The sequence below is a fragment of the Balaenoptera ricei genome, chromosome 10, assembly GCF_028023285.1.
Source record: "Balaenoptera ricei isolate mBalRic1 chromosome 10, mBalRic1.hap2, whole genome shotgun sequence".
NCBI lineage: Eukaryota > Metazoa > Chordata > Mammalia > Artiodactyla > Balaenopteridae > Balaenoptera > Balaenoptera ricei.
In genome coordinates this window covers 53,585,283-53,599,644 of record NC_082648.1, presented here as the reverse complement: position 1 = coordinate 53,599,644, position 14,362 = coordinate 53,585,283, and the positions used below count along the sequence as shown (strand labels likewise).

Genomic DNA, 14,362 nt, shown 5'->3' with positions numbered 1-14,362 from the left:
AAGGGAAGACAATGGACCCAGGAAAACTATGTGGGAAGATACTGCAATAGTTGAGGCAAAAAGGAATGAAGCACAGAACTAGGTTAAATCAGAGAGAAAAATCAGTAAAACATTGGATGTTGGTGGAGGGGAATGGAATATGTTTTGGAATACAAGAAAGTGGATTTAGTTTTGGGGTCTCTTGAGTTTAAGGTGCCTAGGGGAAAACCTCTGTCTGCTGATGTTCAGCTGAATTGATAGGGAGGGAGACATCTGAGATTGAGGACAAAGAGGTGAGTAAAACAGGGATTTCTACTCTGAAAATGAGGACATGCACTTTAAAAAAGACTGTGGAGAATTTGGATCAAAACTCTCATTTACCTATTACATTGGCAAAGAAACAAAATGACAGTATTGTAAGCTTGTGTTCTGTGCTCATACTTTGCCGGCAGTAGTGTAAATTTGTGCAGACTTTCTAGAAAACATGTTGGCAACATCATGAAATTTAGAGATGCTTATACCCCCTGATGCAGTTATTTCATTTTTTGGAGTCAATGCTAAATTAATGATCCAAAATGCAGACAGTGGTTATGTACAGAGCTGCTTACTACAGCTCTGTAGAACATTCAGTTGAAAAAAAAAACCTGCAAACAGGCTCACTCAGTGATAGGAAAATGATTAAATAAATTATGGTATGTTCATATGCTAGAATATTATGCAGTCCTTAAAAAAATCATGTTTACTGAGACCTGTAACATGAACTGATATGAGGGAGAAAAACCTGACAAGGATACACAATTATATGCACAATATAAATTCAACTCCACTAAAAATAAGCATAGTGTAAGGATTAGAAGACAATATACTAAAATGCTGCTGTGGATTATTTCTGTCTGGGAAATTAAGGCATTGGTTGATGATTTGTAGAAGTCTAGTAACTGAGTTTGAATTAGGATCAGATAATAGATTTTTGTCTTATTTAAAAATTTTCCCTCTTCTCCTAATGCATCTGCTAATATTCAGTTACTAATGCAATAATCATCTTTGGCTCACAGTCTGTACCTTCAATATGAAATCCTGACCATGTTGCCTTTAAAAAAAAAAAAATGGATGCAGTCCATCCATCAGAGGCTTAGAAAGCCAAATCTCATTTTCAAATTAGTTCATATCATTGTATAATTTCAAATATGCCACCAAACTATTGATGGTGCCTCCCTCTGCCCTAGCTTACAGACATGATCGTTCACTTTCATTTAGAGAGGCACAGTTTTTACACAAGAGATTCCCTGGATATGTGAAAGACAAAAGATTAGTACAGTGCATCATCATTGGGAGGATAATTCATCAGTAGTCCTCCCTTCAGCTGCACACCCAAGCAGCTAAAAGAAAGCCAATCATCCCAGGAGTGCACTTGATGGAGAGTGCACTCTGATGTGTAGGAAGAGGGCACCCACTATTCGCCAGAACTGGATTGCAAATATCTTAACTTCCTTCAAGATGTTAATGTTGAATAAGGAATGTTGTCTCAGGGTTCCAGGAGGACCAATCTCTCTCTCTCTTAAACACACAGACACACATTTTGATATCCAACCTGGTCCCAGCTCTCTGGCCACTCTTGCTAAGGACTAATCTTGATAAAATCACCGTTTTTCACTGTAGAAGGCAAGTTTTCTATCTACTATATAGATGAAAGTCTACTGAAGAATGATGAACCTCACCATGATTACTTCCCAAAGGTATCTTAACCCTATTTTCCAAAATCCAAAAGGGGGTATATGGCCCATGGAATAGAATTTGCCATAATTTTTGGCTTCCAGGACCTGTTGGGCATTTTAGATCAAGTTTGGGAATTTTCTGCTTGAGTCCCAACTACTGAAGATAGAAGCCAGAAAACTCCCTTTCCCTGACTTCCTAATATTCTTACAGGGTGCTGGCCAGCAGTGGGAGCTGACAACCATACTCACGTGGGCTGCTAATTCAGGCGTGAGGGATACATGCGCACATGGGGAAGGTTGTGGCAGAGGCTGAGGCTCGTGGATTTGAGGATAGTAGTGAGGGAGATGCGGGACAGTGGGGCTTTCCTGGAACAATCCTATAGTCTGACTTGGGCATTTGTTCCCATGGGGCAGCCTCTAAATCCAACTCTCGGGTCCTAAAATGGTACCTACCTGCTTTCAGATAGGCGTTCCAGTCAATGGCTTAGTTCAAAGTCATTCCACCATGTTTGGGGGAAAGATTTCCTTTAACAGGTGGGTCTTTTTTTTTTTTTTTCCCATTAATTTGTCCATGTTTAAAGATTTCTGCATATAATATCCAAAGTATAATCAGGAAATACTAAAATAAAACACCAAGCACATTCATATAGAATTCTATACAGCCATGCATACAATACCTAAAGTTTAATTAGGAAATACTAAACTATACATATTCATATAGAATTCTATACAGCCCTGAAAATGTAGAAAACTACCGTTATATTTAACAACATGGACTCTCGAAAACACAAATTTCAAGAAAAGAAGCCAGACAGAAAATCTACACACCGTGAGTCTGTTTGTAGAAAGTTAAAATGACAGGCAAAACCAAACTATGGTGTTATTCGTCAGGATGTTGGTAACTTTGGAGAGGCACAAACCTAGCTTCTAGGAGGCTGATAATGTGCTATTTCTTGACCTGGGGGGTGGATAAATTAGTGTATCAGTTTGTGAAAGCTCTTACACTAATGATTTGTGTACTTTTCTCTATGTATTTTATGCTTCCATAAAAGTTTTTTCCCCTCAATTTATGTCTTTTTTTTTTTTTAAAAACAGCCCATCAGTATTCAGTCTGGTATATTGCTGATACAATCTGCACATTGCTGAAACAGTTTTACAAAACTATATTATGTATTGCTAGTCCTCAAGAGTTAGGAAAAAAAGCTAAGTTTGAAGATAAAATATCCATATATGCGGGAATTCTAAACATAGTCTATATACCTAAGGATTGCATTTCAATGTATTCAAATGAAACCCAAAATCAGCTTGACAAGGTTTACTGTGTCAGAAACTCCTCAAAGGAAAGATTTCAGTCTGGAGTGTTTAGGAGGACTGCACTCTCAGCCTCTTAGTTACGACTCTCCCAGCCTCGTCTCTCTTATTACAGAGGGGTCTCCGAACTATGCTTCTAAAAAACCCTGGCTTCATGGACAAGGCCCTGTGCATGAGGCCTCATTTTCAAATTCACAAACCAAAATCCAAGATGAAAGCTTTTTTTTTTTAAAAAAAGGTAGTTTCATATGATTTAACGATTTAAGGCAACTCAGCTCTGGCGGGGCGGGGAGGTGTTAAATAGTGATTAGAAAAAGAAAGGAATGAAAACACGGCAGAGAATCAGACCATCGGAAGCCGACAAAGGCAGCCAGAACTATCTTATTTATTATAAAGATACACCATGAAGAACAGACCTGACTGTATGCTGAAGCCTGGAATGGTACATGCCAAAATGTACAGTACTTATACATAAAAGTGCATTGTCACAACAGATTAACAAAACGTTTTTTTTTTTTTTTTCTCTTCCAGAACTAGAAAAGCATCCCCCTTTACTTCCGCCTCAGAGACGAGGGAATGTCACGGTAAGAGGCAGTACAGAGCAGAGGCGAACAGGATGGCCGTCAGCAGCACATGAGCAGGGGAGGGGAGGGGGGCGACTTGCGGGGGACCCGGAGAGTGACTGTGGGGAGGGAAAGGCACAGTCACGGCTAAGAGGAAAACAACACGTCTGATGACCATGACCTGACCATGACCGACAAGGATGCAAGACAGGACAATACTGAGCACCGAGGCATGAAAAGGTGGGGATGGAGAAGCAGCTGGGAGAGAGTGAAGGAAGTTTCAAAACAGTCAAGTGGACGGAGGAATTGGGGTGGCACTTGGGGGAGGAGGTGGGTGGGGCAACAGTAAAGAACAAGGCTAAAACTCCTCTAAAATAGAAAGGCACTTTCACATGTACATACTACAGATGTACATTGACACGATCAGGTAACAGTCACAAGCAGGAAGCCACCAATACTGCAATTAATCAAACCGACAGGAAAGGACAATACTGATTTAATTATGTGGGCAGGAGTTACCCTTAAGTCAGTAGGTAAATAGCAGTCTCTCCTGTCACACAGCCACTTACTATACTTTAAACATCTATAATAACCATCACACTACACATTGAGCTCGGATGAATGTTCTAAGGGGGGGGGGGCATTCACAAATGCACGGTTTATATATTTTCTTTTACTAAACAGTTTCTAAGATAAGCATTATGGAACCCAGAACAATTATTTAAGCATACAAAATTCCCTACGTAATTTTAAGATACAGGTACCATTTTGATTATACTACGTAGACTTTTTTTTTTTTTGTAAAGAAAGTATACTAGGGTGGGTGAGTGAAAGCTCAATCTCCAGTTTATTTTACTGATTTGAACAAAGCTGTGCCAGTCACCCTGCCCCACGCCTGACACCCCAGCCCAGCTGGAGGTTGGCTTTTAGCTCAGGGGCCAGTCTCCAGTCGTGAGCTCATTCATACGTGGGAAGAGACTTCACTTCTAAGCTGCCCGTGCCTTGGGGCCTATGTGGCAGGTAACTCAGAGCAAGACTCAGCCCCAAGCGCATTTCCTGCATCCATGGCCCCTCACTACTGTGGTCAGGAATAAATGTCATCCCAAATCTGAAGTCTTCTAAACCCAACAGAACCACAGGCTCTTTAACTTTGGATTTCAGAGGCTGTGATTACTAAAGTTTCTTCAGTTTATAGACCCCAGGGGCTATGCTTCATTCCCAAATGCTAAGGAGACCACCATGTCCCCCCCTTTTTTCTTTTTCTTAATTAAATTATAAACCCATTTTTGGGAATGGCAAAAGCACAAAGACAGAAAACTCATACAATTTGACCCTTGGCGCTCTATATCCATTGATCACTGTTCATGTTCATTGCTGTAGATTAAGTGGGACCCTGCTGTACATTGTTCTGTGGATTGCTCAAGGGGCACCAAAGTCAGATTACATTGTGTGAAAATGTGAAAAACTGTTGTTGAACAATGGCGTTTACGCCACACTTGAACATGGAGCTCTACAAAGGGCCATTCAATGGATTGAAATAATTTACAGAACACTCATCAGGAAACAGGTACTGAGAACCGTTCACTCTATCCTAACGACCCACTCCAAGCATCCTCACCCAAAGAGAAAGGCCAATTTGGTAAATCTACTTCAGTGAGTTCTGTGGATGGGACGTGAACATTCAGTTATATCAGCTGTGAATACATATTCTTGTGTAAGTGGAGTCAGGTAATCTTTGTAGAACCATCATTTACCCATCATCAAAATGACCCACTTCCCAAACTGCACATGAACCGTTAAGATCCTTGAAACTGGGGCATAACATCTCAGGGACTTATTTTCTTTCTTCTCTCCCCATTCCTTGTGCCTTCCCACCTCCCCACGGTGGGCTACACCTGTGGCGGTAAAGAGGACCACATACAGGTGAACCCTCTCAGCTGCTGAAACTTTTAAGGAACTTACTGGGTGTTATTCTGGACCCTTTGTGAAGCGGCCACTTTGTCTTATCCTTGGAATCTGAAGGCTTTTACTAAACAAAGTAAGGATTAGTGAGTCCTTACTCACTCTGAGGCCACATCCTTCCCTGGGAATTGGGAAGAAAAAAAAAAAAGCCTCAGGGTGACAACAGAGTTATAGAGAGAAAAGACAGAGACAGGTAAAGAAAGGGAGCGATGGGAGAGTATTCGGAAATGTTTCCTGGAAGAAGGCACAGCCTCTGAGGCTCTGAGGTCTGGAGCAGCGTGTCCTCTGCCATCCGAGGCAGCGGAGTCCTGATCTGGAGGGTGGAAAGGCAGTCCTCATTCCATCGCAGGTGTCAACAGCAAAGAGAGGAGACACTGGGGAGGATTACCAGGGAGAAGTCTGAAGAAATAAGTTTGCAGGAGTAAGATCTGAAAAGCTAAAGTTAAACCTTGTAAAAGAACCCTTCAAAAATTAGTAAGTTCAAAACACCTCTGCCCTTTTGATGCCCTCTGTTAACATCTTACTCATCCATCAAATAAGGAGTTGGTTTTTTAAGAATCCTCTTTAATTTCTAAAAGATTTAAAGTTTCCTCCCCCATTACTTCCACCCTTTTCTCTGTTTCTGTTTCCCCGTGTAACAACAGAGAATTAGAGACCACAGTGGAATCTAGAAAGAACTGGGAGATTATCTTAAAAGTTTCAGTTTCCTAGAAATTTGGGAAGGTTGTTTAAAAGGGGTTCGTGCTATTCAGAGCTCAGTCCTGGCTGGGTTTCCATGGTGCCCAAAGGTGCTGAAGGACCACTAAAGCTCAAGGGAGAGGGTGGGGGGTTGCACAAGATTCTGAGCTGGGCCTCTTTTTCAAAATGGGCAAGAAGGATGTTGTAAAAATTCAGAGGTTTACAATACCTGGAAATATTATACTTGAAATAATTTTTTTCACTATTTAATCCATTTGTGAAATCAGGCTGCAGGCAAGCAACCAGCAGTGTGACTTGGAAAGGTAACAATATCTCATAAATGTAATCTCTCTTTGCATTAGAATGATTAGACTGGCAAACTGAGGTAGAGATCAAAGTAATGATCTTGATTTTAGTACAAATCCCCATTTTTTCCACATTGATGCATCCACCAATAAGCTGAGAAATCCAAGTCCGTACTGTAACTCTTAGGTGGGCATGTAGTTGGCTGCCAGTTTGAAATCAAAGTGGTCCAGAGGGGTTAGTTCTGGCCACCCATTTTTCTGAAAACAAAAAAACAAAACAAAAAACCCCCCAAAACCAAAAAACAAACAAAAAAACTCTTCCTCAGTAAGTTCAACGACAGAGTAGATAAAATGCTCATAGGTTTACAGATGGTATAAGCTGCTGCTGGTAGGACAGTGGTGATCTGTACCTTAGTAAAAACAACTGAATTCAAAGCAACCTTTTTAAGATAGAGGAGAAACAGAGCATAAATATGGGCTAAAGAAAAATTGTCTATGGGTGAGGATGTCAGAGAAAGAGGGTGTCAGTGGAGTTCAGCTGACTGTGTGAGTGATGTAGAGACCACACGGAGAAAACAAAAAAAGCCATGGTTCCAGGGTGCACAACTGGGAGGAAGTCATCCTGGAACCATGAGGTCCTCCTCCCACCTTGGCTGCTCTGGCTCTTACGCCAGTACCGTAGCTCAAAGAGACAAACGCCGAGGGGAGCTGGGCATTCAATTTAGGATCATCAGGCCTCTGTAGCACGTTTAAAGGAACCCAGGTCATCTTGTCAGGGGAAGGGAAGGCAGGCAAACCAAGGACTTGTGCGCTGTCTGCTTTCTCTGTTGCCACAGAGGAAGACACGGGGGCTTAGGGGAGCTAGAAGTTGTTTTCTAGGCAACAACAGACCTCTGAAGGGGTTCATGGAGTAGTGTAACCAGAAAGTCTTTAAAATTAGACTGTTCTAGTCTGCCGTGAATGCAGGGGATGGACTTGGAAACCCTCCGGGGCCTGATCAGGCTTGGGGAAAGAGTCACAGCAATAGCTCTGGAGGACTGTCCTTTCCCAGGTTCAGTTCAAGCAGTAACTGCAGAGGTTCTACCCCCTCCTGCTGAGACTTTCACCTGGACCCAGGGAAACGACTGTTACGAAAGAGGCAATCATCCTACTCATTCAGGCGGTGGGCTGCAGCTCGCACTGGGAATACCCCACTGTGACAACAGCAAGTCTGCAGCAAGAGCCAGCCCCCCGCCCCACTGCGTGGAATAAGAGGTACTCACTGTCAGCTACCAAACAATGCCATTGTCACCTTTAGCCTTACCCCGAGTGCCAGAGACCAACACTGGTTACCTTCCAAGGCCTGGAACTCGGATCCTCCTGCCTTTGGATTCGGACGCTTCTGACTCATCCAGGCTACACTCAGCCTGAAGCACCGTGCAACGTGCAGGGCAGAGCGGTGTTGCCTTCATTACAAATGGTGCAGCATTGGATTTTCAAGTAAGTCTAAGTGTTTCTATTGTCTTTAAAATGACACAGGATATGTCCAGTTATTAAAAAAAAAAGGATGAAATTACAAAATACAAATGCCCGTGTTAATTTAGCTAGTCTCAGACATTACATTCGAGAACACAGAAAAGCCAAAGGGTCTCCAGTTATAAGCACACGACTAAGGAAAGTTAAGGATTGTTGACTTTTGTCACTAATCCGTTTTCTCTTTCTAATCACCTCCCCATATGCTCGCTCAGTTGGTTTTTACATTGTGCAAGACTTGTCTGCTGGACCCTGGGAAGGTGGGGTGGGCCCTACGGTAGGGTTTGTTTTTGGAAGAACAGCAGGTTTCGGCCGGAGGGCTGGGGGCTTCAGCTGCACGCCCATTCTGGGCGCCACCATAGGCTTGAAAGTACTCATTGTGTCACTGGAGGAGCTAGTGCTACGTCGAATCTGAGGCTCCGAGCTCCTGAGGGCAACGTTGTGCAAAGGGCTGAGAGATTCCGTGGACGTGGCAGGGGTGGGAGAGTTTTTCACTTGTTCTAAGGTATCCAGCACCACATCGGGGGCATGCTTTGCCGTACTCTGTCTCTCCAGTTCTCGGAGTTCATTCAAAGCAGTGTTCATCGTCTCTTCAATATCCTGTTGAAAAATAACCAGAAATGAGAGATGGTAAGTAACTAAACTTATTGTGATCATTTTGAAATGTATAGAAATATCGAATCACTATGTCATGTAACAGGAATTAGCAGTGTTGTAGGTCAAGCATACTTCAAAAACAAACTCATAGAGAAAGAGATCAGATTTGTGGTTCCCAGAGGCGGGGGGTTGCGGGGATGGGCAATTGGATGAAGGCAGTCGAAAGGGACGAACTCCCAGTCATAAGATGAATTAAGTACTAGGGATGTGATGTACAATGTGATAAATATAATGAGCACCGCTGTAGGTTACATATGAAGGTTAAGAGAGTAAATCCTAAGAGTTCTCATCACAAGGAAAAGCATTTTTTCTTCTATTTAATTTTGTATCCATATGAGATAATGGATGTTCACTAAACTTATTGTGATAGTCATTTCATGATGCGTGTAAGTCAAATCATTATGTGGTACACCTTAAACTTATATGGTGCTGTGTGTCAATAACTCGATAATTAGCTGGAAAAAAAAATAACCAGAAAGAGAGACACACTAGGCTGATAATGAATACTAAGGTATAGAAACCATATACTTCACTTCAAAGCAAGCAGACCAGCAAAAGCATGACGGTTTTAACACCAGCCTGTGGAGTGTGTAAACCTAATGCCATCTCACATGACTACCGTGACTCGGAATGTGCAGGAGACAAGAGATGCGATGGCGCCAGTGGCTTAAAGAGCCACAGAACAAGCACTGGCCATTCTGAGGCACGTGGCAGGCTTCTGGCAGTTTTGACCTTACATGCTGACATCTTATATGGAATTCTATTTCAATCTGTGGTAAAAGATGGCTTAAATTTAGATACCGCAACAATTTCTTAAGAAATAAAAGTGTATAGGCATGAAAAATCAGGCTTCATTCATTCAACAAATAATAATTTTTGAGCACTTACTATATACTTGGCTAACTCCTAGCAGTTCTTCAGAATTCATTTTAAGACTTCCCCTGACGCTTTTGTTCAGTGGATCTCAATGGAAGTGGTACTGCCCCATAGAGGGCATTTCTGTAATATGGTGTACGTGTATGTGTATTTTTACATGTCAAAATAACCAGGTGGCATTATTAGCATTTGGTGGGCAGGGGCCAGAGATACTGGATACCTTACAAGTGTCCTGGATAATTTACATGCAATGAATTGTCCCATATCTCGTTCAACTTTTAAATGTCCTCCAGACATTTATGTAGGTGAAAATTTTTTTATAATAGTCTGAGTCTAGAACATAACTTTCTTATATATAAACACAAAATATTTTTTTCATGGTGTTTTCTAGGAATGAAACTATCATGTAAATTATACTCTGCTTTGATTAGAACTGTATGACTGAGGGTGGTCCACCATTTTAGAAAAATAGTAATTTTTTTCCATAATGGGAACACCATTATGGAAACTGAGTTGAGACTAATTAACTTAATAATACTCTTACATCAACGTATGTTTTTAATTGTACTTATGGTAAGTCTACATGTAGGTGAAAGCATCTCACTACTTCATTTGTCTTCTAATGTAGTTAAGCATTCTGAAATACATTTCTTTTAATACTAATCTTTTGTTTTTCCTTTACATTGTATTTAGGGCTTTATATGTTTAAAAAAAATTGGCACATCATCAGTTTTTCAGATAATAAAGGGGGAATTACAAAATATTTGTTTTAAAAAGGTGAGGTGTGCACCATCGATAGATGAATGGATAAGTGAAATGTGCTGTATACGTACAATGGATTATTACTGGGCCTTAAAAAGTAAGGAAATCTTGCCACATGCTACATTAAAGGCATTATGTTAAGTGAAATAAGCCTGTCACAAAAAGACAAATACTGCATGATGCCACTTACATGAGGTGGTCACATTCACAGAAGCAAAAAGTATTTAGAATGGTGGTGGCCAGGGCCTGGTGGGGAGGGGAAAAAGGGAGTTGTTCTTAGATGGGTATAGAGTTTTAGTTTTGCAGAATGAAAAAGTTCTGGAGATCTGTTACACAGCCATGTGAATACACTTTACTGACCTGTACACTTAGAAATGGTTAAGAGGGTCAGTTTTACATTGTTTTTTTTTTTAGAATTAATTAATTAATTTTTGGCTGCATTGGGTCTTTGTTGCTGTGCGTGGGCTTTTCTCTAGTTGCGGCGAGCAGGGGCTACTCTTCACTGCAGTGCGCGGGCTTCTCATTGCAGTGGCTTCTCTTGTTGCAGAGCACGGGCTCTAGGCACGCCAGCTTCAGTGGTTGTAGCACCTGGGCTCAGTAGTTGTGGTGCACTGGGCTTAGCTGCTCCACAGACTGTGGGATCTTCCCAGACCAGGGATCGAACCTGTGTCCCCTGCATTGGCAGGCGGATTCTTAACCACTGCACCACCAGGGAAGCCCCACATTATGTTTTTTATACACCGCCCCTCCCACCCCCCAACACACACACATGGTGGAGTACTGTGTGAGATAGGGTGGGTGGAGAACCACTGCCCTGGTCTGATGGAAATACCTCTTCTCCATATTCCCAGGGCTTCTTCCACTCACCTGGAGCATTAGCCTGTGGCCCTGCACAGCAGCAACTGATTTCCATATCTGCCTCCCCCACTGAATTATAAGCACCTTCATGCAGCGGCTGACTGACCATTGATTTAACTGTGTCCATAACGCCTAGCATGGGAGCTGCCATACAGTAAGTGCTCAATAAAGGCTTGCTAAATGAATAAACGAAGATCCAGTGATCACATATGGATATGTAAATTTTTTTAAAAAAGCTCTATCAGGGATTCCGCTGATTTGTTTACTAAAAGAAATTGCATGTTTTTGGTATGAACACCATGATGGCAGGCTTACTTGTCCTCATGGGAAAATCTGAAGATGAGATGGAAAGATAAATAAAGGACACAGCTGGAAGCCATATTGTGAGGATGACATCACTTTTCAAGTGATTATTTTCATATGTGATTTCCATTTGATGCTAAATATATGGATTTGTTTTTTACAACAAGTATTTGCCCCAGAGAGAACGTGCAGAGCCTGGTTTATCTGTCGAGTTTTTGTTTTTATGATTGATTTACAATGAAAGGATTTTGGTTCTAGAAGCAAAAGGGTTAAAACAGACCTTATTATACCTTCCCACCACTAAGCTCCTATTCCCTGTCTCTCCAACCTAAATGCTGTTCCACCTGCTTATTACAAGGAATGATGTTATGGATTATAGCCAAATATCACTGGTTCTAAATAGACCTCAAAGGACTCTGCATTGCACTTCAAATAAAAAAAAAACCCAAAAAGGTCAAAAGTCTTTTTGGTTTTTGCTGAAAAACTGTTGTACACTTAAAATTGGTTTAATTTTGTAAAAACACATTAAACTCTCCACACAATCTAATTTGCTATCCAAAATTCTTTCTGGTTAGGACAATGAAAATAGCTTGGAAATTTGTCATATCAAATGCAGGTTTCCTTGAGTGCTTTTTATTAAAAATAATCCATCTTCAATACTTCCCCATGTTTGTTTCATTAATTTCTCACTTTCTTTTTTGATCTATTCCGTTTTTAAGCTTCAGTGATACCTGGAAGACACTTTACTCAAATGGTGAACCCTGAATCTATTCACCTCCTTTTTCACTGGCCATACACATATTTTCTTCTTTTTTTTCCATTGAAGTATACTCGATTTACAATATTGTGTTAGTTTCAGGTGTACAGCACAGTGATTCAGTTTTTTTTTTTCCTGTCATACATATATTTTCTGATGGTCTGTGCTGTAAAAAGACCCAGAGGGAAATAAATGGTAGAACGATGGAAAAATCCATTAATACTGTTTTACTTTTACTTTGTCAATTCTTTTTTTTTTAAATTAATTAATTAATTTTATTTATTTATTTTTGGCTGTGTTGGGTCTTCGTTGCTGTGCATGGGCTTTCTCTAGTTGCGGCGAGCGGGGGCTACTCTTCATTGTGGTACACAGGCTTCTCATTGCGGTGGCTTCTCTTGTTGCAGAGCGCGGGCTCTAGAGCGCAGGCTCAGTAGCTGTGGCGCACAGGCTTAGCTGCTCCGCGGCATGTGGGATCTTCCTGGACCAGGGCTTGAACCCGTGTCCCCTGCATTGGCAGGCGGATTCTTAACCACTGCGCCACCAGGGAAGCCCTACTTTGTCAATTCTGATCGTTAGAAAAAACTACAAGGCCCTCCTCTGCAGTCACTATTGGGAAGTGAAGACACACATGCATTCAGGAGTGACAGAGGAGCCAAACTTGCTGTTCTTCAAACAGCCAACCATCATTTTCTCACTTCATTTACTGAGTAATCCACCATTTCCTAAGTTGGAAGTGTCACTTTCATCATACACTAAAAATGTGTTTCAGGGCTCTCCATTCTGTTCCATCAATTTGTCTGTTTTAGTAGCTCTAGCATGCACTTAGGATCTGGTAGGGCTAGTCCCTCCTCATTCTTCTTTTTTAGAATTTTCCTGGCCATTCAGCAATGATGGGTTTGATTGTCCTGGGTCCTAAGTTTCTGCCGTGTCTTTGTTTAAATCACTGTGAACCTAATACACTTGGGTCCTTCCAGTATCACATGGCCTTAAATTAAAGAATGGGTTAATTTCTTTTCTGTTTTCTTTAGTTGATTCTATACAAAAGACATGGCTCCAGAAAGTAACTCCTGTACGCCTCCTTCATCACACACCGGTACTTACCACGCAATATTCTATTCAAAGCAGCCTACCTGAGCGATTGTCTCTGGGTCCAGTGGCTTGTGGTCGTTGAAGCCTGTGTATTGCCCTGATGATGTGGACCTTCTAATAGGAGGGCTGTCGATCTTCTTGAGGGAGTCGTGGCGGCTGATGTTGGTCAAGCTGCCGTGACCCGGCCGACGCCTCCTCTCGGGACTGTCATTATTGAGGCCACGGTTCTGCAGCAGGCCCCGGGGGTGACTGCCCAGGCTTGGGGACCCCAGGTCAATTGAGGAGTTGGAAAGACCATGTGGGGGATGGAGAGGGCAATGGCCATCACTGGTCCTGCCAGGACGCCTTACTGGAGGGGGTGGCTCTCCTCTTTTTCTTTGCCTAGACAGAGACAGAGAGCGAGAGAATAGGAGAGGTTATCACACGGGGTAATTCTGCAAGGCTGTGGATGCCATGGCTCCTCAGGGCCCCTGGAGAAGTGGAGGTTCAGGAGCCTGGTGACCACTCCACCTACCTGGCTAAATAGCCATCAGGATGACGGTCTGTTGGGGAGTTCATGTCCTTGGATGAAGACTTGTCTTCAGTCACTGGCCCACTGCTGGCCTCGCTGTCGGCCTTTTGGCTCAGAGTGTCTGAAAACGTATCATCCCTGAAACAATGAGAGTCAAGAGTGAGGGTCTTTTGCTAGATGAATGGGGACAAAAAAATAAGTGATGGCATTTACGTATGTAAGTCTTTCTCTTACTAACGTAACTTTTTTCTTTTCACCATAAGAATAACAACATTTCATGGCAGATAAATTGGAAAATTCCGAAATTCCGATAACAATCGCCCATAATATAACGTAACATCCGGAGACAACTACTGTTCGAATTCTAGAAAATATCCTTCTATGCTTTTCTTCTCTGCCTGGGATACATATCTACAAGGATGTCCACAGGTATGTACAGTATTTATACTATAGATATTTATATGTTTATGTACTTTAGATATATATGACTGTATGTCTGCATACATACACACACATCATATTTC

The 14,362-nt window shown here is 41.8% G+C and overlaps 1 protein-coding gene across 1 annotated transcript in view; it reads right to left on the bottom strand.

Annotated features, from left to right (window-relative positions):
* Positions 1 to 3,374: 3,374 nt before the first annotated feature.
* SRGAP1 (SLIT-ROBO Rho GTPase activating protein 1) overlaps positions 3,375 to 14,362 on the bottom strand; it is a 274,898-nt gene continuing 263,910 nt past the window's right edge. Inside the window, exons 20-22 of the mRNA XM_059936403.1 lie at positions 13,842 to 13,976; positions 13,369 to 13,708; positions 3,375 to 8,625 (exon numbers count right to left, since the gene is read on the bottom strand). Of these exons, the coding sequence (XP_059792386.1) occupies positions 8,248 to 8,625; positions 13,369 to 13,708; positions 13,842 to 13,976 (853 nt within the window). The 3' untranslated portion in view covers positions 3,375 to 8,247. The remainder of the gene's footprint in view (positions 8,626 to 13,368; positions 13,709 to 13,841; positions 13,977 to 14,362) is intronic.